Raw genomic sequence first — 25,054 nt, 5'->3', positions numbered from 1 at the left:
AAATCCTCGTCTAACTTCATTGGTGAAGTCATCATCTGTTGCTGTGACCTTTAACAGGATTGGTTGCCAGCGAATGTGTCACTAACTCATCTTTAAAAATAATAACGAGGCGAGACAGGAGGATATAGCCAGGGGCGGTTTGCATCTGTCCCCATGTGTGTGCCTGTCACATGTGTGTTTCAGTGTTTCCCCATCTCTAATGACTTCCCCTATATTTTATAATTCCTGTTCTCCTTGAACACCCCTGGCTCCCTTACTCTGCCCTGCAGATGAGTTCGTGCAGCAGCCGAGCATTGACCATCCTGTCCACGGTGTTTGGAGCCTGCGGGCTGCTGCTGGTGGGAGTGGCTGTGTCTACAGACTACTGGCTCATAATGGTGGAAGGGATCATCCTACAGCAGAACCAGAGCATGGAGGTGAAGATGGCGCTGCATTCCGGCCTCTGGAGAGTGTGCTTTGTGGCCGGTAGGAAGATACAACAATGTTTCTGTGTATTTATACAAGTTACATCATGATTGTACACTTCATCATCACAGTGACAAACCCCAGAGAGCAACAAAAGGACAGATAGTGAGCCTCTGGCCTCTGGAATCATAGCTGTGAGAGAGCATGACCTGGGAGCCGGATTGCACAGGACCCACATGCTCTTTTTGGTTTTTGTTGAGTTTCTTCATGCATCACCGACTTTGATACTATAAAAGCAAAACCACAAAGTTTCTGTGTCTCCTCACAGGATCAGAAAATGGGCGATGTGTTGCATCAGAGTACTTCACCGAGCCCGATATAGAGATTACCACAGAAAACACTGCAAATATCCTGAGTGAGTAAAACATGACAATGTTATTACACATCATCTGCTGCAGGAGGCTCTGCAGCTGTGTCCCCCTGCTGCCTGAGAGTGATACTGACATTCCAACATAAAATTAAGCTGTATGTGTCATTAGGTTTTAATACAGAAAATACAGATTTACATGCTATACAATACATTTTCAAACTCTGGGACAGTAGCTATGTATAACTGAAATCAAGCTACTGACGGAAGAATGACACTCTTTCAGTGATGTTCAGTGATATTTCTCTGTAACTTTACAGGGTGACAAGTTTTACTGACTTCAACCCTTTTGTCTGTCAGACTCTTTAACACATAACACCATGTTTCTCTACATTATTAAGTATACTTATTAAAGAAGCAGCAGCAACATCATCATTCACCTCCCTCTGAGAGTTAAAGGGCATTTACTGTGATCTAACTGTGACCTCTCTTCTCCAACAGAGATGGTGCGCACAGCCACACCCTTCCCGATGGTGTCACTGCTCTTCGTCTTCACTGCCTTTGTCATCAGTAACATTGGACACATCCGGCCTCAGCGCACCATCCTGGCCTTTGTGTCCGGCATCTTCTTCATCCTCTCAGGTGGGGCTCATTATTCATGTCTTGCTGTCACCATTCCTTCACTCTGTGATTGATTACAGCAAGCCCTGTGTGTGTGTTTCCTGTATCACAGGTGATGACACTCCATCACGGCTCTATTTTTAGTGTGTGATACAGGCTGTCATCAGAAAAAGGTCACAGGGTTAGTTTCCTGTAGGGAGAGAGTTTTGATTAGGAGAAGGCATTTTCTTGGTGTATGAGAAGAAAAAAAAACATCCAAAATCTGAGCAGTGTCGGCAGCAGTGATGTAGTTAACCTTCTTGAACAGCAGATGGCTGTAATGCTCCCATTTCTTGTGCCTCCTGTTTGTGCAGCAAAGACAGTCAGGGACCAAATTGGAGCTTATGTTCTGTGACGATTGCTTCTTCTCCTGACAGTTTTGTGAGGAAGCAGCAGCAGGGATCAGATGAGCATCCGACAGCTCTGACATGCTATTGTAGGGACACAAGGGTGACCCTGTAATAGCAAGGGGTGTAGCAAAATTATAGGCATTATGTAATAGAGGTTACATAATGTTTATAGCCTGTGCTGGAAGTGTCGCAGTCTTTATCCTCATGTGATTTTTTGATAGTAGAGCAATATTAAGTAGCAATTGCACCAAGCCTCTTTTACATATTTTGCTGCAGTAATCCGCTCTCTCTCTAAACACCCTCCCTCACCCCATCTTCTGTCCTTCATTCAGAGTGTATTATTACTCTGGCTGTGGTGGTCTGTGGTCACTGTTGGAGCTTAGGTTGGTGAATGTTGCAGCATTGAGTGCAGGATGTAAACTCAGCATGATGGCACAGATGTTCAAGCGTGGTTGGAGGCTTATGTTGCTCTCTTCCTTAACAAAACACAGACATCTTGTGCACGCATGCACACTGCATGTGTGTGTCTCTGCCAGTTCTCTGCTCTTAGGTAAAGATGTTCTTCCCTTGCAGGATTGACAGCAGCATGGTTTGTGCATCTTCCATGCCTTTTCAATTTAAAACTGACAACAAAATCTCTTAGACCATACCATTTATGCAAAACGGGCACAGCCATTTGACAGCCCTGTGGTACATTTGAATGATGCAGTGAAAGCTAAAAATATTCATATTCAGTGCTTTACAGCTTGCAGCTTTTTTTGAATATTGATTCTTTGATGTTGTCCATATGTCATGTCTCATGCATTTAACATTTTTAAGGCAGTGCAGAGCATGTACATTCTCCTGGAAAAAAAGGAGTTTTAATGTTGTATGGGTTGCTTCTGGGTGAAAAGCATCATTCATTCACTTTTAAAAGCCACATCTGCTTTTCTCACGTAGTAAATTTCCATTTTAACATGCAAAGGTTTTACAGTATGCTGCATTAGTTCAAACTATAACTAAAAGAACTCTATAAAGCCACAATAAAAGAATTGTTCCTTTTCTTTTTTCAAATTTTTATGCAATTTGTTAATGAATTTTTTTTAAGAAAACTGAATGGTTTAATTTAAATTTGATGTCTGCAGGCCACACTGGTTCCTTTCTCTACAACAAACTAAAAGCGAGTCAACACCTGCCATCTGAACATGTCTCCACTCAGTGAGGATGTAACTGGGACTTCCCATTCACAGTGACTTGATCATTAGTTCATGCTGAGCAACAGAAACCATCGTCCATCCTGCAGTCATTAATGTATTAAATCATCATGAGTCACTCATTTGTTAAGCAATTCTCATTGGTATCCTTATTATTCCCATTATCTCAAGCATACTAAACTAAACTAAAACAACTCATCATTTAGCCTGTAGTTTATTATGGTAAACAGGTCAATTATTTAAACTTTTGGAAATAGCATTTAGTCTAAAACATATTTTTAATTGATATAAATGATCCTGTCTGTTACTATGACTCTCTCTCTCCCTCTCCCTCTCTCTCTGTGGTGTCTCTTTATCATGCTCTCTCTCTGGTACAGCTGTCTGAATGGCTATATAATGACCTCTTGTACTGTATCTGCCTCTCTGTCTCTCTGTCATTGCTAATGTGCTGGTGCAGGCCTCAGTCTGGTGGTGGGCCTGGTGCTCTACATCTCCAGTATTAATGATGAGGTGATGAACCGGCCCAGGGAGCCTGAACAGTTCTTCAATTATCACTATGGCTGGTCCTTCGCCTTTGCTGCCTCTTCCTTCTTACTCAAAGAGGTCAGTCTAGAATCACTCTGTGTGTATGTGTGTGTAGATTCCTGCAGGTTAGATGGTGTGTGTTCTGGAGATAATGTGAGGTAGCAGCGTTTGTGATGCAGCACTGCAGGGTTTATGTACATCTGTGCTCATGTGTGAATCCATGCATGGTGCTGTTTCATGTGAATACTCTTCTCATCTTCCCACCTCCATCCTTCTCCCCTCCCCCCTTCTTCCTTTTCTGCTTCTTTCCTATCATCAGCAGCACCTTACTGTGGTGCAGCAGTCAGTTCAGTGTGACTCTCATTGCTTTTTATTTTAACTTTAAATTGAGTTTAAAACATGCAGCACAGCCTTACACCTTTTTTTCTACACATTTTCACATCTTCTTCATTTTAATCTACATTTTCCAGCCGCTTCTTTTGGTCTCTTCTTGACATTTGGATTTGACTGTAAGCTCAGTTTAGCTAATTCCTTTTCTGTATAATCTCCCCTCATCTCTCACTGCGATTTCTTCTCACCTGCTCTCTCAGGGGGCCGGTGTGCTGTCAGTCTATCTGTTCATGAAGCGTTACGCAGAGGAAGAGATGTACCGCCCCCACCCTGCTCTCTACCGCCCCCGTCTTTCCGAGAGCAGCGATTATTCCGGGCAATTCCTTCACCCGGAATCCTCATGGCCTCCGCCAAAGCGAGGCCGTAGCACCTCAGAGGCCTCCAGCGACATCTCCATCCAACTGAACCAGACTCCACCAGCACCGCAAAAAGGTAACCTCCATTCAGGTGGCCAGGGAAGCCCGCCCTCCGGTTCTTCCTCTGCTGGGAGCTACCATATGCCCCAGCAATCTGCGGGCTACACCTCCACTCACACCTTGCCCAGGTCGCACTCCTCACATCCCCAGGGCCAAGCCCTCCCGATGGCCATGCCTCCATCACCCCTACCTCCCCCTCACTATCATACACATGTGCACATGAGTGCCTCCCCATGTTAGGAGGATGGAGCTTCAGGAGAGGACACTGACTTTTCATTATCACATAAAGTGTACATTTAGCTGTGAATGAGAGGAAATGCAGAGACTGGATCACAGACCAACTTTCAAAAAATGTAGCTTTGGAGCATAAAGAACTGAGGAATGAAAAAGACCAAATGAGACTGAAGAAGAGGATGATACAAAAAACTGTGATAGACTGAAAGAAACAAAGATGAAGAAAAAGAAATGAGGAGAGGGGAAAGGTGCTTCCTAGAGAGACTTTAGAGCTTAGGTTAACAGAGGAGATGCAAGGGAGGGAGAGAGATGCAGGGAGAGTGAGGGGCTGCAGTATACTGCAGTGCTGCGGGAAATTTGTATGCACTTGGAAATGTACAATGCAAACACTGATCACAATAACTGAGAATGCACGCGTTTTTTTTACATACATAATTCATGCCAATACATGAACTATGTACGTTTTTACCAAATGGTAGATGTGGTTGAATATGTTCTTCTCTGAATTTATTACATCATCAATACAGTTTCACAATGTCATGGTAGTGTTATCAATATTATTAATTAAAAATAGTTACCAATAGAGTGATTGTGAAAGCAGAACACTGTCTTTGAGTGCTGTAATAAGATGCAGGCAGGAGAGGATGATGGAATATCATAAGGAGAAATCTTCTTTTACATATTTCTTATTACTTGTACATAATTGCACATGAAGGACTTTCACTGTTGTAAATTGTGAATGAAGCTTTGGCACAAATCACATCAAGAAAATGTCTGACTCCACTTTGGATGAAGAATCTGCAACAGGCACACCACATCCAACCAACAGCATACACCCTGTGCAGTGCACGCTGGTTTGAAGGAGGAAACACCCAGTGACGATGTGGGGGTCTGATGCCCTCTACTGGCCACTGTCCTGCACTGACCCTGCACCCAGCCACCAGGTCTGACTCACTTTCACGTCTCAAGTACTCTTCCTTCTTCACTGACCTGCACTGTGTGCCGTTCTGAACTGTACAAAGTATTATTTACAGAAAGGGTAGAAATATTTTTTAAGCTTCATAATAGCTGTTGATATATCCAAAAGTAATGAAAGTATGAGTTTCATTTGCACTTACTACTTAAACAACAATGCTGCTGTTTGTGACATGCAGGTCCTCTGCTATACTGTGTTACTTTTACTCCAACATAATTGGTGGCTGTTTCTTACTCTGCTTTGTGTTTCTTACTGTATGCTGTCTCTGGAGTGCCTGAAAATCTGTTTGGACTAAAGTATGATACCAAGCTTCCTTAATGTATCTTGAGCTGCAGAAGATTACTTTCATAGTCAGCTAACTCCTGAGCTTGTGTCTTTGAAATACATGACGATATGTTTTAAAAAGCATCAAGAATTCTCAAAAACCCTCAAAAATATTGTTAGCTGTCAGAGAAGACAAAGAAAAGCATCAAAGGCTAAACAAATATAAAACTTGATTTAAAAAAGCAATTAAAATCACTAAATTATTGACCCACCTGATATTTGTAAGTGAGCCAACCTCTAAGAATAAAAAATAACCACTTTTTCAAATACTGTTAAGATGCTTTTATACCAGAAGGACCTGCTCATCAAAAACAGCCATATTTTTTTTGTTTGTTTGTTTGTTTGTTTCAAGGCACATCATTCACAGAGATATGTTGATACAGTGTATCTCTGTAATGAGAATGAAACCAGTGAGTCTTTGAACACTGGCTGGTTTTAATTATCACTGTGATGCCGGAGAGAGGGAAACACACGGATGCCCTGCAGTGGATGTGTGGGATGAAAATCATAAAGACTCACAGGGGAGAACATAAACTGCGACCACTGCGATATCATACTTTCATTAGTGTGCAGCGTTACACATTCTCCTACATTTTTGTTGATGCAGTTGCACAAATTCAAACTGGGATGGATCCTGATGTAACTGCCGCCGTCTGTTGTTGATTGTGCTGTTAGAGTTAGGAGGTTAAGTGCCTTGCTCAGGGGCACGTCAGCAGTAGCTGCCGAAGAAGACTTCCCTTTGCAGATTTTTCTCCATCCAGAACCTTAAAATCTGCTTCACCAACCATGACCTGTGTTACTGTGGACGTCTTTGTTTTCTTGCACAAATTTCTTCTTGAATTTCAAAAATGAATTTCTAAATCTCTTTGCCTCTTTGTTTTTCCCTCTCTACCCGCAGCCTTTTTTCTTTGCCTCGACTTGGTTATATAAAAGGATGTAGCTGTACTTGCTTCTGCACAAAAGCTTCTTGCAAATCTATATTAAAAAGAAAAGATGAAAATGAATGCTGTTCAATCTGATTCCGTAGAAATGATGATAAGTTCTTACAGAGTTGACATCTGTCACTCACTTTCCTTCACTGTACATGAATAAAACTTGTAACATTTCATACATATTGGGTTGTTTATGTTGATATATGTTGTTTATTTATTGTAAAAATGAGTCCTGACTTGGTGAGGACTGCTGTAAAACAATCCTTACGTTGTTTTTCTCCCCCCTTTTTCTCTGGCTGGTCTCTGCCATTGTGAGTGGATGCATGCTGCACTGCAGTGAACCATTGGGTGTTAACCAGACTCCCTCCTCGATCACAGCGAGCCACCATAGCCTGCAGGCAACCATTGATCAGAGAGTTATATGGCTGCATGTGCTGGTGCGTGGCTGTTGTTGTTGGAATATTTGTGAAGGTTAATAATTATTTATCATAGCAAGCCAGAGACTAAAATACTAAATTGAAAATGACATTTTATAGCTTCGCTCAGAAAAAAAACAAAAAGCTTTTCCTGCCTCCAGGTTTTTGAAGTTTTAACAAAACTAATGCCAGTTTTTTTGGTCAAGGTCAAAAGATGCATAAAAGTAGTGAGGCATGTGGGTGCACTATTAATACATACAGTGCAACAACCTGTCTGTGTCCTGAGCAGAATGAAAGCATGTCACAACACCAAGAGTCATATTCAAGTTTCAGTGTGACCTTTAATTCAGGACTGAATGAAATTAAAATATTCCTTTGTGTGTCTGTGTGTGTGTGGGGGGGGGGGGGGCAGAGAGAGACACAGTGACAGTGAGCACATAAGCGGCGTTACATTAGGAAGTCAAACATCCACAGGTCAGTAAACCCAAACAGTGTTAACAGTGCTGTCTGACTTCCAGGACCGTGAGTGAGAGGGAGGGAGAGAGTCAGTGAGTGAGAGAGAGAGAGTCAGAGAGTCAGTGAGTGAGAGAGAGAGAGAGAGAGTCAGTGAGTGAAAGAGAGAGAGAGACAGAGACAGCATCTCTCCTGATGAATGAACCTTGAATGCTACTGTAAACAAGTGAGATTAAATTGTGGTTTGTGCTTGTGTGGACAGTTTTTTTACTGTTATACACTTTAGAGTGTGTGAAGCCTCCTGTTTGTGTCTGTATGTGTGTTTCCCTTTTGTTTGTTTGCATGTGCATGTGTGCTTCACTTTGTGTGCGTGCCTGTGTGTGTTGCACTGTGGGTTGAGTGGATCTCTCTTTTCACCATCACCATTACTGCATGAAAGACCTGTCACTCTGTATTAGCTCTATCCTGCTCTCTCCCCATTTTCTGTGTGTGTGTGTGTGAGGGAGGGAGAGAGAGAGAGAGAGAGAGAGAGAGAGAGAGAGAGAAGGGGTGAAACTGGGCAGTAAAGCCATTTTAAAGCTATTGAAGGTCATTGTCCACTCAGCTGCATGCACCCTAACTGTTGTGAGACCAGCCCCTCTGCCACTGGCTCCACTTTCATAGATCTGCAGATGACATAATTCAGTCTGTATTATAAACAATGACACCTTTCATCACTAATGTCATGTGGCCAAATAATTATACCAAAAATGAGTCAATTACCACGACTGTTAGAATACATTATATCCGGATGCATTGATATTGACCTGTAGATATTTGATTTCATGATCTCTCTCTCGCTCTCTCTCTTCCTGTCTCTCTGCAGGGCTGCGCTCGTGCTCCATTTCCCAGTCATACCAGCGCGGCCCTCATCATCAGCATCATCACCACAGAGGAAAAGTGTCCCACTGGCGCTCCATCAAGTCACACTCCAGCAAGAAAAAACATCGACATCAATACACACACACACACACACACACACACAATGTATAACCTGGTCACGGCTAATAGGCTACTTACAAACGCACAGCTCTGCGCGCGCGGCACACGCTCCAATAAGCACATCCAGACCAATTCCCTCAATATGAGAGAGATGAGGAGGGGAGGGGGGAGATGAAGAGGAGGAGGAGGAGGAGGAGGAGGAGAGGGGGTTTAAACCTTCGCCGTGATCTCGTACAGCACAAACATACTGTGTGAGATTTCTGACGTTCTTCGCATTAGTGAGGAGTTTTGGTGGGATGCGACAAGTTGCCTGCATGCGTAGGGCTCGTGCACTGTGGGAGAAATTGATAGAGGAGTAGACAGGCAGCGAGCACGCGTCCAACCGGAGGGAAGGAGAGAGAGAGAGAGAGAGAGAGAGAGAGAGACGCATTCTCCCCGTGTACACACACAAGCAGCGGCCACATCCACAGTGGACAAATCCGTGCTCTGTGACGTGTTTTGTATTACCCCCCTTTTTAATGCAACCCTTTTCCGTCATAGGCTGCTGTAAATTTAAACAGAGAGTCCACTCCCTTTGGCTGCTTCTTATTTTTCATCATTTCTATGCTATTTTTGCCTCGATAGACCTCTCCACCGTCCACCCCATCTCTTCGGTTTCCCTCCATCTCCTCCTCCTCCTCCTCCTCCTTCTTGTTCTTCTTCTCTTTGGGAGTGCAGCGCGCTGCGAAGCTCTGAAATAAAATTAAAACGCCAGCAGGTAAGACCTCTGCCATCTTCTTTTAATGATCATAATTACACTGTTATTTTCACTTTAATGCACCGCAGTTCACGCGGTGTAATTTACATGCCACACTGATTTGTTTCCTACAACTTAACTCACTCCTGTGAGTGAATTTGCAGAATAATAATAATAATAATAAATGATCATAATAATGTTCCTGCCACCTCTCTGATTAAACACTGAATGAACATTTGCCCACCTATTTATGAAGGCCTATAATTAGCTACGTCTATTATGCAAATGAAACCCTTATAATAGCTCGTTTGATTCTCTCCCTGCATCCGCACCGCAGGTGTCTGGACTGAAATATCTGTTGTATTTTTTGAAATGGTCGACGTGTGTGTGTGTGTGTGTGTGTGTGTGTGTGAGAGAGAGAGAGAGAGAGAGAGAGAGAATAATGTGTGATTTGTGTTGAGTTTTCTCTGTACCGGTCGCTCAATGCTAGGCGTCCATTTTCCACCGTGTAGCCCATAATGCAGTCAGGGTGATGTGTGTGTGTGTGTGTGTGTGGCTTATACTCCACTAATGAATGCACCACAGTCCGCAACACTATAAACTGAGCTCTGCACGCTCTCGGTGTCTGCACATCTTCTCAGTGCAGGGCCAGCATCTCATAGCTCTACGCTGAACCACGGGGCCACATCATGTCATCTACAGATTCATTTTCTATTCAGCACACATCGCCCTCCTCTCACCAGCCAACCTGTGTCCTGACAGATCCTCAGGTAAAGGGCACCAAACATCTGGCACCCGATCAATCATTCATTTTTTTGTACATCAGAGCTCTCAGCTCACATCTGGGCTAAAGGTGGAAAGAAGTGTCTTGAATTGGAATGTGTGTGTGTGTGTGCACTGCAGCAGTCAGACTGTGCTCTGTCAGCAAACGGTGTGAGTGAGTTACACCTGTCTTCACTGTGGATGCACCTCATGACAAGTATAGAGCGCTGAGGCTGGAAGTATCTGATGAAGATGCAGATTTCTGGCTGCATGCAAATCCACCTTTAAGGTTCACTGTGGGCAAATGTAGTCACCTGTGTGAAGTGATGGTGTCAGTGTCTGAGCTAAACTGGAATTTTAGCATTTTTTTTACTGTACTAATGGTAATTGAACAGAGCCTTGCTTGCACAGCTAGTTAATTCCAACCTCTCTTTAACTGTAACTGCAGCGTCTTGAAGGTTTGTTTAATATCTTGCATTGACTTCACGCCAGCAATAAGCAGTGAGTCTCTCATTAGGCACTGTAGGCTGTCTGTTGGTCACACCCCCTCCGCCCCTCTCCACCTTCCACGTGCTAAACGCCGTCTGTGCCATGTGTGTGATGTGTGTGGCCTTGATGATCCTCTCTGTGGATTTTGGATTAAGTTCAAAACTGCTCAGTTGGCTGTAAGATCGGCTGTTTACACTGTAAGGTGACTCACTGCAGTCAGTATCGGTGCGCAGCCCACACGGGCTCTACTTGTGTTTTAAGCGCTGGCCAAATCCTAATCATCTGATGCTCAAGTGGTCTACAACAAATCTGAAACAATCTGTGTAACTTCTGCGTGTTTGGTTTGGCTCTCATCTCACAGCTGGTCGGGTGGTCAGGTTTGTCTCTCACTCTGTTTCTCTCAGGAGGAATGTTTCTGCAATGATCATCACATCTGTCATGTTGCTATTGTTCAGAGAATCAATGCTTTTGCTGCATTTTTCTTGATGGTCTGAGGTTTCTCTGTGTTCCTCTCTCTCTTCAGTCAGGGACTCAGGAGGAAACCCTGTGCTGTGTAACAAGCACAGATATAATATGATCTCAAACAAATCTAATCATCTTAACTCTACGGTTCATTCACATTACTGTGTAACTGCTACAACACAACCCTGCATACTTTGGCAGCAAACTCTGAACCCAAGGTTGTACCGTGAATCAAACAAAGGCTCATACAGAGATCATACTGATTCAATAAACCACACTGTTTATAATTCGGGTAAGCAGAGGCTTTTATCTAAAGCTTTCTAATTGACTCCTGTCTCAGTGGCTGTGACCCGTGCATCAATTAACCCAAAGCTTTGGTGTTTTTAAGTACCTTCCTCAAATTCATACAGCGTCTGAGTGTAGGGCTGTAGATGGAACCATATTGTGTCTGTGAGGTGCCAATCTGTCTGTGTGCAGAGACATGGACACAACAGATGCACTGCTAGCATGTCTGACAGGAAAGCATGGAGGTGCACGCAAAGGGAACTTTGACCACAGCTTAAAAAGGCTTAAAGGCTGATGTTCAGTGTGTGGCATAGTGAAGTTAATCAGACAAAATCTTTATATATGCACTTTATATAAATAGCTGAGATCATGTTATGGTTCACTTGTCAGTCATCTTCTTAGCTTATGAGAAAGTGGATGTTAAGAAGAAACAGTTTAACATTTCCTATAATAATCTTTTTTTTAGACATAAATAGGCAGCAACAGTCGGCTGACACAGCTTAGCACATGAGTGAAAGGAGGAACACAGGTCCCTATCAGCTCTTTAAAATATAATTAAATAACACATTATTATAACTTTTTACTTTAGTCATTCAAAACCCCAAATCAAAACTCTAGCTTAGTATAAAGACTGACACAAAACATCAGACATCCACCTTTGGCTGCTGAAGATGTCCATCTTTGGCTTTGTGAAAATGCTGCCTGGAAATGGGAATCAATCTATAAAGAAAATTGACAATACAATAGATGAATCGGTGATTAATCATTGGCTGCACCCTGATGTCTTTATGTGTTGTTCTGTGCCTTTCATGACAGATGATGTAACAGCAACACGTATCTTCCTGTTTTAAAACTATGCTTTAATATGGCCATTTTGTGCCGGCTCTGCCATCAGAGTGCTTTACTCAGAGAATATGTGGGTGTTTCATGTGGCTGGCTGCGCATGTGTTTGAGCATACTGTAAGTTCATGGGTTCATGAGCATCAGGTCATTCAGAGACACTTCAGTTTGAGAGCCTCTTAGACCAAGGTGTTACTGCTACTGCCTCCTCAGGCTTGTCCAAGAGTTTAAATCGAGGCAACTGGAATCAAGGATTTTATTTTTTTTTAAAAACATTTCGCCATCCCCCCACCCCCCCGAGTGGCTTCTTCAGTTCTGCTGTCCTGCTCAGACAGACTTGGTCACATACAGATCTAAGTAGACTCTTCAGATGGGCTTAATGGTAGTTCAGCTATGCTTTGAAGTACCTTTAAAAGATGACCTATTTTATGAATGTATTGCCATGACTTTGACAGTTGTGGGGGTTTGTGGCTGCACATGTATTTGCATGCCAGGGGTTTGTTTGCGTGTTGATGTTTTCCTGTGCACCTGTGCATGTGTATGCCGGCATGCATATGAGGGTGCATAGATGTAAATGTGTATGTGTGTGGGATCTTAGCAATGAGCTCAGGTGTGTAGCTTTTTCTCGTGATTAAGGAGAGGGATCATCTCAGCTACCAAGAGTCACTGCTCTGAATATTTATGCATGTTTTCCTAATGTCGCTGCTGCCAGAATAGAATACGCTGCTTGTATTTTTAGAGCTGTCATCATAAGTAGGGCTAGTGCATTTTTTTTCTCTTTTGGTCAAGCATTAGCTTATATCATTCTCACTAACTGGAGTCCTGATATGCAGCGTTCAGTGTGAAGGCACCTTGTTGTTAGACTGAAGATATTCTGGTCTGCACACACAGGACCGTTGCCTTTCACATGTGTGGAAAAACTTATTACAGTTGTCATCATTTATTCAACAAGCAGTTTGGTAGTTGATTTATGCAATGAATAGCTAATGGAGCAGCTGCTACAGAATTCAAATCCCCTGTGTGATTTATGGCTACATTATTAGAGCCACACAACTCATCGGGCATGCTTACATTTTATGATGTAACAAGGTATTCTGTCATGCCAGCAATGAGTCACGCAGGTAGATCTGATTACATCTGAAGTTTTCTGACAAGTGAGGGCCTGGCTCTGTAATGGTCCCTGCAGCTGCTAGCTCCCAAAGCAAAGCTCTTGGCTTTTGTTGCTGCAGTGTGTCCTGCTGCAGCTAATTGGCCTCTGGCTAGCCCGTAGTGCTCTGAGTGTAACAAACATACAAGCACCGCTGTGAGGGGAACCTCAGAGATATTCAGCATTATGGCAGAGTAAAGAAATGTATTGATTGTGTCCACATCCAGATTTTAAATCCAAATTTACATATTAGAGGAGCGAGCTGTTAAATCTTATATTTCACCTTTTTGTACCTCTATAGTCAGACTTCTTTGTCGGCATTTTGAAAAAGTATCAAAATTATACATGATGTATTTGATGTGTTTTTTTGCAAATCTCTTTTCTCTCTTGCCACATTTTAGACAAAGGTCTGATGAGGTTTTACAGACACACAGAGATGCATCAGATTAGAAAACAAACAGCTGTTATGTTACCACAACTATGGTGGGGGCAAAAAAAGCTAAAATGAAACACATTTTGGATGAAAATTGAATAAAAGGCTATTTGTTTAAAAAAGGCCGTACAGCCCACTCTGCCCTCCTCTAACAGTTTTATGCAGTCCTCTAGTCTAACCCATTTAGTAAAACTCTCACTCTTTTTTTTATTTTTTCGTGCCCTCTTGTTCTTTCACGCTCTCCTGCTCTCGTTCTCCTCATTCCCCTCGTTCCCTTCTTTCTTAATTATTGGTGCAAAATAGAGATAACAGATAATTAAATGACAATTATGATCTCCTACACAGGGGAGTTTGTGCTGGGGGGAATAAGTTAGGTTATTCTTAAGGTTATTCATTAAATACCGGAGTCAAAGACCTCATAAGCACACTCACACATACACATTAGATGCTGTGTTTTCAGGCTTAGCCCTTCCAGACATGTATCCTCTGGGAGTGGCAGCAAGTTGATAGGGTTGGAAGGTCATACAACACACGCATGATGCATAATCACTTTTGCTTGTTTGCTTACACACATACGCACCAACAATGTATATTAAATAAGCAACAGTGTCATGGTGTCATTTGACAGTTTACATAATAAGCAGCTTGAATGTAGAGATACGAGGCTAACTGTCTAACTAAAGGGGCAGAGGGGAACATTACTGGGATTCAATAAGATTGGACTTGACCCATCCTCAGAAGTGCTGGAGAGGAAATGTGCACACACACACACACACCGTGTCTCCTTCTGTCTCTGAGGCGGCTCTGTTTTGGGTCTTACAATGCAAACAGGATGTAACCTATTTTGATCACGGTGCCATATTGCATCATCAAATATTAACAGACCTGAATGCACTGCATTATGTCTACTAAATAATGTTTGTTGAATAGCGTGTGCTGCTTCATTTGTTTCTCAGTGTACCAGGAAAGGATGCTGACACTTACTGTGTCCTCAGGAACTGATACTATTTAGTCTTTATTCATGTGCATTTATGAGTGCATTTGCACATGTGTGTTTGTGCAGGAGCATCTGTGCTGCAGTGGTCACACACTTATCTATTGATAGAGCTTTAGCACACTGGTCTGTCTGCTTGGTTTTGTCACGATGTAAGTGACTCGAAATATCCCCCTCATTTCTGCCTCTTTCTTTTCCGTCTCTGGTCTCTGTCGTCTCTCTGCTCTGCTCTCTCTCTGCCTCTTCCTCCCTCTATCTCTTGCCTGCCCCTCTCCTTTCCCCCCCTCTCGCTCTATGCTGATCCAGACTTTGGAATTCAATGTTGCTATGGTAACAATGTCGGGTTGGTCCTCTCAGCCTCCCCCTCTTGCTCCTCTTATTCAGACTAGATGCAGTTCACTTGCTCTGGAGTCATTCTGTCTTTAGCCTGTAATGCTGTCACTGCTATGATTACTGTTTCAAACACAGCCGCAGCATTTGAACACATAACCTGGTGTGTATATGTAGAAGAGGGAGATGAAAGCATCCCTTGACTGATGTAAGATACATCATTTCATTCATCTTCAGCGAGCTAACAGCCGCAGCTAAATGCTAACACCAGCACGCTAACATCCTCACAGCCATGTCAGCATGTTAATCATGCTGACATTAAATGTTTACCACAGTCACTGTGTTATTTAGCATGTTCTCATGACTGATACATAAGAGGACATGAAGGCTGATGGGGAACAAATGACCTTAAACTGAGGATTGTAGTCTGAATATAGTGTGATTATTAATGTTCAAATACAGGTGCTACATGCAGAATACAAAGGCATGGCTGGCTGTGTTGGGCTCAGATTTTGAACACTGCATGCTTATATAAAATGCTCTGACATGCAAAGAATATTTCTGTTCTGTTGTAGTACACTTAAAACTTTTACTCAGCTACCGATGATCAGGCTTACAGTTAATCTTTGGGTGGCAAATGATCTACCCTTTAGACTCTTCACAGCCGGAGAACAGAAGAGCACATTTGACCTGCAGCAGAGGGTTTGTCACACACAGGCATTCAGGAAGTCGTCCTTGATAGTCGTCATAGACATAACCACACCTGTTTTCAGCACCTAATGCCTGGAATAAAGTGCAATCTTCAACCACAAGTACTTGTTACATTGAATGAGTTTAAGGCTCTGGTGAAATCTTTGCAGTTTATATTGTCTGTGTGCAAATGTTTTATGTTTAATGTTTATTTTATCTGTTTTTCATTGTTTTTTAATGTAACTAAGGTGCTGCCCTCTTGGCTAGGTCTCCCTTGTAAAGGAGATTGATCTCAATGGGACTAAGCGGGTTAAATAAGAGAAAGGGCAGCCCTGTGGTTGTTCCACCTATAGCACAAAGCTTGAAGCGTGATTATGATTATATGATAGACTTTTTTGAAGTGTTGCTCTTGAAATGCAGCTTACACAGGATGCAGCATCCACATTGAGACACAGCTTATGTATTAGCAGAATGTTTTGATAACAGATCCGAAGATGTAGAAGTTTTTCATTCTGACCAACAAATGTTGGCATCTCTAGATAAAATAAAATAAAATAAAATAAAATAAAATAAAATAAAATAAAAGATGATTCTATTTCTTTGGTTCCTTTTTATGTCTACTGTTGGTTGGTCAAGCTGACACAAAGCTTGAAGGCAGTGTGATGCTCTTTTTTTTTGGATTGACCAGGCAAATTGATTTTGATTGACTTTATTTGTCCAGGTTAATGAGTGAGTCTCTTCTTTCTTTCATTTGCTCTTAACATCAACACCTTTTTGCCATGTCCCCTTAAAAAAAAGATGATGCACCCAGCACGTATTTTTTTTTAAATTTAAATTTAAATTATAAATAGTTTAGTTTGAATGGCTTGTAATAAGGGAGCCCAGTAAATGATGAAGGCAAGAATACAACAACTTGTTTGTTTATTTTGTTCACAAAAATAATGGTCATTTAGTTCCAGCCTACATTTTTTGCTCTTGTCATCCCCCCACAGGGAGCCCACCCCCTAGTTTAAGAAGCACTAAAAGTAAAACTATAAATAAATGATAAGGCTCAAATGGAACAGAGATTTTAAAAAAGGCTCATTCACCCAGAAATAAATTAAAATTTGGATGCAACAAAATTGAACAATCAGCATATTATTGAAGACCTGGCAAAAGTTCAAAAGTCACTGTTTATCTGCAAGTTCTTGACCTGATACCTCCAACTAACCAATAATGCAACATATCCTTGTTGTCTCATTTGTCTTGTCTGCAGCAGCAGAGCAGTGACCATGGGTTTTTTTCTTCAATTTTGTAAGTGCTAACAAAGGACCGACAAAGAGCGGGGCGACCGTCCACGACCTCCACCAACACCAACCTACAGCGAGACAAACAGAAAGAGGAAGACACAGAAGCGAAAAAGAGAGTGAACAAGTGCAAGAAGGAGCGAGGGGGAGCAGGTGAAAACAGTCGATGGATGCTGTCCGGATTGAGGGGACAGCACGTTCTTCACTGACGAGGAAAAGAAAGATTTCAAAATTGAGTCGAAGGACAGAAACTCGCCGTCAGGTAGGTCTCAATCTGACATGCTTTTCAGATGTTACTTCAATAATTCTGTCAGCAGAGGTTTTATCTGCAGGACAGCGAACCCGGCAGAAAATATCTGCAGTGGAAATCGTAGGCTATCGAGGCAACTTCATAACTCACACTTGCACGGGTCAATGTGACAGCTCTAAGTGAATTATGTAATGCTCTTTGTGTGAGAGCATACATGGATGTTTGTATGTAAAAACCAAACCCACACTGACTCCCTAATGAGGATGAGTACAAGGTGATCCCATATTTGATCTGTGTGTGTGTGTGTGTGTCTGAAGGGGAGAACAGTGTCATGAATATGAATATGGAGTAGTTGAGATTGGGAGGGTGTGATCTGTTGTGCTACACATCAGTTCTGTCTTGTTAAGCGGAGTCAGCAGAGTCATCAAACTCTCCTCCAAGGACACATCATTGAGCCACTTATGCACCTCCCACATCTGCCTCCACCTCACTCTTGTCTTCTCTCATCACCTCCCTCTCCTCCCCCCCACGGGTGCCCCTCACCTTTGTCGTGCCCCTCATCATCTCACCTGCATGTTTGCTGTCTTTTTTAATAAACGACAGTTTCTCCTGCCTGGTTATCCAATTCTTTCTTGTTCTCTTAGTCAGTGCTAAATGTTTGTCCACTTTTTTTCTCCTCCTCCCTCTCTCTCTTTAAGGCATGGTGTGTGAGAAGGGGATCCAGATCCTCCTCACCACCGTGGGGGCATTCGCTGCCTTTGGCCTGATGACGGTGGCAATAGGGACGGACTACTGGCTGTATTCCCGTGCCCTTATCTGCAACAGCACAGCCAACATCACACAGGATGACCCCCATAATAAGGACAAGAAGGACCCCGGGGCACTAACCCACTCCGGGCTGTGGAGAATATGCTGCCTGGAAGGTAAAGATGAAGTTGTGGGGTACATGTGGGAGCAAGTTTGGTTGGGATGAGGTCCTATTTAGGTGCAAGGGAAGCTGACACGTTAGCAATCCCAATCAGCTGATAGTAGGACTGGACATTGGGTTGAAATGAGGGTAAAAATTCATATAATGCAAATATGCATCCTGGAAATACGTTAACATTTCACCACTTCCAGTTCTCTTGTGCTAAAAATAAATGTATGTTTTCCTAAAATAACATTGGTGTTTAACATGGGCTTGAGTTTATTTTAAAGGTGTGTGTTTTGTTTAAATACGTCTGCAGCCTGCTGTGCTATTTATTTATCAAGATTGTTTGTCAGATTTTGTTTTCAGAGTTTATGACACTAGATATCACGTGTGTTGTGGTGCTTAAAGTTGTAGTGTTTTCCAGAAATCATGTTATTCAGGAAAATCCACAGACTTTGTTATGGATGACTTCATGTGGAAATTATTTTAAACCCAGCCATGACTGTATCACTGCACAAAGGGCAGCACGCATCTTTCAGAGGACAGGCTCCTGTTTGTGGCTGTCTTCTGTGTTTGCTGCGTGTAGTGCAGCAGATACTAGTTCCCACGTGACGCGTGATGTCGATAATGAGTTTTTCTTCAATAATCTAAAAGCCTTTGGGAGTCAGGGTGATGCTCACTTCCATGTTGGCCATCAAAAACATCCCTGTGGCACTCAGCACTCACATATGCAGCATTTCCATGATTTAGATAGGCATGAAGAGATGAAATGAGCATTAAAAAGAGCTGTGAAGTTGACATGATGGTCAGATCTACAATTATGTGAATAGTGTCGTCAAATACAGAAATTTCAGCTCATATGTTCTCATTTGTGGCTAACCATCATCATATGGAGTAGGAGGTACTGGTTGGAGTGTATCTAGCTTATAAACCGTACTGTTGCTGCAGAAATGTTGGACTCTTCCATGAATGGCAGGATTAATGTATAAACTGACAACAAATTTTCACTATTGGCTCTTTGTATTGTTGGGCACTGTATTTATTATTACTAATACACATATTTCAATTGTATTTGTTAGACTGTAAATAACTGAATATAATTACACGATACTGAAGCAAAACCCTCAACATAATCCATTAATCATTGTCTGATTCAGGCTGCATTCATGATGAATGTGGAAAAGCCTGTGTTCAGTCGATGACTTCACGTTTCAAGTGGCAGAAGACACAGAAACTGGCAGCAACCATCTCTCAATCTTCAGCTTGTCACTGCAACACAAGCTGCTAATTCATTATACATTACACTGCCTGGCTGACGCTCACCCATAAAGGCTGGGATGGAGTTAACAGTGAAGCAGCCAAAGGGGTGGTGTGAGTTAGCGATCTGTGCCGTTGTTCACATACAGGCTGAGGTGAAAGCTTTTCCTCTTGGCCCTCTTTATAAAGCATCCCCAGCCCAGCCGGGGCTTGGTCATTGTACAAAGCTAATTTGTCCTCATCTCTGAGCTTCCTGATAGCAAAGCAGCCAATTAGAGATAAGCGCCACAGCCTTTGCAGCTCTGCTGCAGTGCACCCCCACCCACTCCCTCCTGTGCCCCACTCTCAGTTTCTTCACTTTCTGCCCCAAACATTACACTTCATCATCACTGGTTTGTCCTCGTCTTTGTCTCCTTGTGGTTTATGCTCTCTTTCAGTCTCCTCTCCACATTGTGGTGCATTGAAGCTGACAGTGTCTTGGCTTGGCTTAGAGGTCAAGTATCCTTGATGTCTATGGAGTATTCAGCCAAGATAGATGCTCAGTAGTCGTGCAGCGATGCAGTGAGGTGTAGCTGGGCTGGAAATGCAGGACAGGCTAGCTCTAAAAGATTTATGCCCATTGGTGGGTGGCACATTATGCCTTGGATAAAGATGTGTACTGTCCTCCTCTCACTTATGCAGGTTTTCCGAAGGTGGAGCTGCGGTGATTTGCCTTTGTAGAATTCATGTAGCGCCATTGATGTAAGAGCCTGTCTAGTTTGTAAAAGCAGATCCTAATGTTTGATTATGAGAAGGAACAAAACAATTGCTCCATTATAATGATGTGGAAAGGTTTAAAACTTATGAGTCTGTTAACACGGATCCATGTGGAACTGATGTCCTCCATCTGTTTCTTTACAGACCAACCTGTGGAAATGTAAGAGCTGTGAGAAAAGAGAGCAGCTCACTCCACATCTGTCCGTCTCTCCCTCCGTCTGTGTCTCTTCATTCCATCACTCCATCTCTCTCACAATTCCATCCATCAGCAACAGTGGTGTGCTGTCATCATCGTTCCCCCGTCCTTCTGTCTGTCTACGTGCAAGACGCCGGCGGGTAGTTATCTGTCTGCCAGCGTGTCTGCATACTTGTATGTATTGTGTGTGTGTGTGTGTGCGCGTGTGTGTGTACTGTGCATGTTACTAACATCATCTGCATTTACAAGCAGAGCCATTGACCTTTGTGTTGTTTTCTTATCAGTATGCTTGGACTCATAGAAAGAGATTTTCAAACAAAGATGTCAGTCAGTTTGTACCTCTGGAGGATAGCTACTGTTCTCTTTTCTTAAGGCTGCACAAATGACTGCATGTCTTCTGCTGAGTCTGGTCACCTTGTTTTTTTTTTCACTTTCATCTCAGGAGTGAAGAGAGGAGTGTGTTCTCAGATTAACCACTTCCCAGAGGATGCAGACTTTGACCATGATGGGGCAGAGTATGTACTACGTAAGTAAAAGCCTGCAACACACAGATGATGAGGGACAGAGATGCATACAAAAACACACGCCTGGTGTTTCATGTCTCATTCTTCACTAGAAAATCTCAAGAAATAAACATGTGACTGTGTGTACATTGGAGATGGGGTGCCCTAGTTCATACTCAGTGCCCTGCAGTGATGTCTTTCTGCCCTGTGATATGCTACATGTGTGCCTGTGCGTACATAAAGAAAGGCTTGTGCTCTGTTGACAATGTTGCAGAGGCATTTTGCTGGCATTTAGGTGGCATTTTCTCTCCTGTGGCCTACTTGTCCTAGATGAGAGAGGAGTGTTAATGTGTTTTTCTGCTGTGTGTGTGCGTGGTTGGCAGACCTCCTGAAAGCACCGAAGGCCACATAGGAAGGGTTTGACTCAATTGTGTGCCTAGAACTGAGTAATTAATTTCCTCAACCAAGTACTCTGTGTATACTTTCTATTGAAGGAACCATTTTTGTTTTCTCTGTGGCCATTTTCAGGCCGTTTCCTGATTCTATTCAAACTGTGGTTAAGTGGTAATAGCTAACAATGGGCTGTCTGGGTTTTCTTTGAACTCCTTAAAATGTCATGTTACACATATTACAGGAAGAGACGAGTTATACAGCAGCTCTCAATCTATGTTTGGCTCTTTGACTAGTTGCAGAATGTTTTAAGCCAATAGTTTATGCAAGCCAGCACTGTCTATCAAACTGGACAGTATCAGCCTTCATGATGTGGTTTCAAAAGATTGTTTCACCCAAATCACCCAGGATGGTCCATGAGGCCGTGGTGGAGCTCTCACTGGTGACTCCTGGGGCCTGATGAGAAGTAGGGCATGATCTCCAGCCACAGACGAGAGAAACAGAGTTCACATAAATGATGGCTTCTGATTTCTGGAATGCAAAGTGAATGCTGCTGGTGGATTACCTGTAAAAGGGTGACACTATTACAGATTATTACCTTGATCTCTTGAGACAGCTATGAGAAAAAAAGAGCCTCCAGGGAATCTGATAAGAGGAGGGCTCTTCCACCAGGATTTGAACTTTCATAATTCACTTGATTTGGCACCCTCGGACTACTACGCTTTCCACAAGATGAATGTTATGATGTCATCTCTGTTTCCTGAGATCTAAGATGAAGAAGTAAATATTGTCCTGGTCTGCTGGACTTAGTGTGTATATGAGGAGTACCATGCTGAAATTGAAATTGCTAGGTGTTCTTAAATGAGCTCCTTACACCTCAGAGCACAAATCTTTCCATTCCTTGTATACTCCTTTCTCACTTTTACTGTTCTTAACCTATTATTCTCCTCTCCCCTCCTCCATTCTTCTCTGTTTAGGGGTAGTCAGGGCTTCCAACATCTTTCCAATCCTCAGTGCCATCCTGCTGCTGATGGGAGGAGTTTGTATTGCTGCTAGTCGTTTCTATAAGAGCAAAAGGAACATCATCCTCGGGGCAGGAATCCTCTTTGTGGCTGCAGGTAAATGAATGCATCTGTGTGTAGAGCTGTGTATATGCATGTCCCCCTGTGCGCAGGTCTATCTGCATGTGTGGCAGGTGATCTGGAGAATGTTATGTGCCATAACAGCTTTTATGCTTTGCTGGGGAGTGTTTCTACCATGTTTGGATTATCCTGTCATCTTAATGGGGGTCGTTACATTCCCTGCTTATCCGACCAGTTGTTACTGATATGTTTGAAATTGTCATGCCAGAGAAATTTGTTAGTGCTGTAAGTTTGTGGAGCTCCTGTGTAAACACTCTGTTTTTGTGTTCTCACAGGTCTCAGTAATATAATCGGTGTGATTGTCTACATCTCGGCTGCACTCGGGGACATTTCTCCGAAGAAGGATGAAGATAAGAAATGGCAGTACTCTTACGGGTGGTCCTTTTACTTTGGAGGGCTGTCCTTCATCATGGCTGAGATGGTGGGTGTGCTGGCTGTCAACATCTACATCGAGAAGAACAAAGAGCTTCGCTGTCGCTCTCGCACCGACATTTTCAAGAGCACCACACACGCCATGCTCCGCCTGCCCAGCTACCGCTTTCGCCGCCGCTCCCGTTCCTCGTCCCGATCCACCGACCCCTCCCGCTCCCGAGACCCTTCACCTGTAGGGGGAGGTGGGGGGAAGAACTTCGGCCTGCCCCCCTCTGCACTACTTTCGCAGGGCCCCATCTCAGTGTCCACTTTACCCAACCCACACTCCCGCTCCCACACGGCCCTGGCTGGAGGCGACATCTCCCTCTACACGTTGTCCCGTGACCCCAAACTTGGCGGTCTGCCGCCTATGTATGGAACGGTGGACAGGGCCACCCTTTACCAGCTTCACAACTGCTTCCCAAAGGATGGGGGCGGAGGGGGTGGGGGAGTGATGATGAGTGGCACACTCCCCTCCCTTAAATCCCACAATCCTTCCAATTCTTCCAACTCCAATGCACCGATGCCCAACTCTGTGGGCTCTGGGCCTCCACCCTTCACCTCATCCACAGTAGACAGGGAGCGAGGGATGGGGACTCTGGACAGACTGAAGGGAGACAGGGAGAGCAACTCGAACACCCTCAATAGGAAGACAACACCTGTGTAGAGAGAAAGGGAGGTGAGGAGGAGAACCAGGAGAGGGAGGACGGGGTAGTAGGTGCATTTGTGTGTCTCACATAAAAAGAGATAGAAACACAGGCAGGTGGGTGAAATCTCTCCCTCCATGTTCACTGTTACTTAGTCAGTCTCACTGAGAATAAAAAGAAGAGTAATAACAAAGTGATAATAACAACAACAATGAACTTTCACAATAAAACTATTTTGATATTTTAATGTGCTAGAAATGATTTATTTTGTTAATGATCGAACGCAATTAACCTTGGGCTGTTATGAAATTTTTGTGCAATATTCCTGCTAATTTAACCAGATCATCATTAATGTCCAATTGTTGTTGTGATTATTCTTAGCGTTATTACAGGCAAGGCTGTATTTGCAAATACTTTTAGTTTGGAATGACATTTTTTTCACTCTAATTTTAGATCTCTATGACTTTTACTGTGAATTTCTTCCATGCAGAGCCACTGGGACTGTCAGTGTGCTGTGTGTAACTGTGTCTCGCATGAGTGTGCACAACATGTGGGAGAATGAAAGCCTGTATTATTTTTTTAACCCCCCCTCCCCCCCGTATTATATACTTTTCATTTATACTATGAAGTCAGATGTGAATACTGTAAATTTGTCTTCCAATATTGAAAGAAATGCAACAATAATGTGAGCAACTGAGACAACTGACCAACATCATTGTTACTACGAGTTTTCTATGGGCCTCTGTTAGTCTTATTTCCATTCTAATCAGTGTTAACAGTAGTACTTGTAGCTATAGTCGTGTTGAAGATGTTTGTTCTTGGGCATTAACAATAACCTCGGACTGGAGGAAGCAGAAAAATAAGAAATAGAGTCACACATTTGTATAGAATCAGGTAAAGGTCGCTGCCTGAGCAGAAAAAAAAAAGATTTTTTTTTCTATGAAACATCCAAAAGTGACACATGCAAATCATCAGTGGCAAAAAACACAACTTGTATATGTGGAGTAAGAGGTTTAAAAAAAAACACTATAGAGAGAAACTTTTGACATGTTCATTGTAATTAACACACGTTTGTAAAGTCTTTTGTGGGACCACTGTTCAAACGGGGTAAGCATCGTTTTGGGCAGGGCGGGCTGGGCTCAAAGTTTTTTTTGTTTCTTGGACTCTTGTTGGCTGGTTTAACGACCAACCACGCCCCCTGCTGCCATACTAAGCCCCTCCCCCTGCCCGTATTTGGTCACATGATCGGTGTTCTCCCTATCACATCACCACAGAGACGATCCCTAAACCTCCCCAAAGATTCTTGTTCACTGTGCTTCCCCTGTAACTGCTGAGTCTGAACTCTGAGCTGTTTATGTTGATGAGAATGTAAACACACAAAAACTCCACACAGCCACCACCACCACCACCCATCCTCTTCTAAACCGTCCCGGGGTGACTGCAGATGCTGGTTGGAACCATGGATGCACCTGCTTTATGTTATACTGACAGAGCAAAACAAACAATGACCAGATGC

At 43.0% G+C, this 25,054-nt stretch overlaps 2 protein-coding genes across 4 annotated transcripts; both read left to right on the top strand.

Moving 5' to 3' along the window:
• The first annotated feature begins 260 nt into the window (after positions 1-260).
• On the top strand, positions 261-4,546 carry cacng7b (calcium channel, voltage-dependent, gamma subunit 7b). 2 transcript variants are annotated; one of them, XM_028426045.1, is made up of 6 exons: positions 270-465; positions 734-820; positions 1,274-1,414; positions 3,433-3,578; positions 4,091-4,319; positions 4,488-4,546. In XM_028426045.1, exons 1-6 carry the CDS (start codon positions 270-272, stop codon positions 4,544-4,546), a joined length of 858 nt encoding a protein of 285 aa, XP_028281846.1. The 2 variants fall into 2 exon arrangements, with proteins under 2 accessions (XP_028281847.1, XP_028281846.1); XM_028426046.1 differs by having other exon boundaries at positions 261-465; positions 4,091-4,546.
• Positions 4,547-9,121: 4,575 nt separating this feature from the next.
• On the top strand, positions 9,122-25,035 carry cacng8b (calcium channel, voltage-dependent, gamma subunit 8b). Of its 2 annotated transcripts, none has more exons than XM_028425533.1 (6): positions 9,122-9,379; positions 17,089-17,338; positions 18,025-18,249; positions 20,888-20,971; positions 22,316-22,456; positions 22,756-25,035. In XM_028425533.1, exons 3-6 carry the CDS (start codon positions 18,027-18,029, stop codon positions 23,556-23,558), a joined length of 1,251 nt encoding a protein of 416 aa, XP_028281334.1. In that variant the 5' UTR covers positions 9,122-9,379; positions 17,089-17,338; positions 18,025-18,026; the 3' UTR covers positions 23,559-25,035. The 2 variants fall into 2 exon arrangements, with proteins under 2 accessions (XP_028281334.1, XP_028281333.1); XM_028425532.1 differs by having other exon boundaries at positions 17,046-17,338.
• The last annotated feature ends 19 nt before the right edge of the window (positions 25,036-25,054 follow it).

This window comes from Parambassis ranga, chromosome 16, assembly GCF_900634625.1.
Source record: "Parambassis ranga chromosome 16, fParRan2.1, whole genome shotgun sequence".
Classification (NCBI taxonomy): domain Eukaryota; kingdom Metazoa; phylum Chordata; class Actinopteri; family Ambassidae; genus Parambassis; species Parambassis ranga.
This window is presented reverse-complemented; position numbering and strand designations above follow the sequence as displayed.

What these genes read in the sequence shown, in the direction of transcription:
- cacng7b (XM_028426046.1), top strand. Translation starts at nt 270, where the DNA reads ATGAGTTCGTGCAGCAGCCGAGCATTGACCATCCTGTCCACGGTGTTT. An exon ending in CATCTTCTTCATCCTCTCAG is followed by an intron (nt 1,415 to 3,432) that starts GTGGGGCTCATT and finishes GTGCTGGTGCAG; the next exon opens with GCCTCAGTCTGGTGGTGGGC. An exon ending in CTTCCTTCTTACTCAAAGAG is followed by an intron (nt 3,579 to 4,090) that starts GTCAGTCTAGAA and finishes CTGCTCTCTCAG; the next exon opens with GGGGCCGGTGTGCTGTCAGT.
- cacng8b (XM_028425533.1), top strand. Translation starts at nt 18,027, where the DNA reads ATGGTGTGTGAGAAGGGGATCCAGATCCTCCTCACCACCGTGGGGGCA. An exon ending in GAGAATATGCTGCCTGGAAG is followed by an intron (nt 18,250 to 20,887) that starts GTAAAGATGAAG and finishes CTTTCATCTCAG; the next exon opens with GAGTGAAGAGAGGAGTGTGT. An exon ending in TGGGGCAGAGTATGTACTAC is followed by an intron (nt 20,972 to 22,315) that starts GTAAGTAAAAGC and finishes TTCTCTGTTTAG; the next exon opens with GGGTAGTCAGGGCTTCCAAC.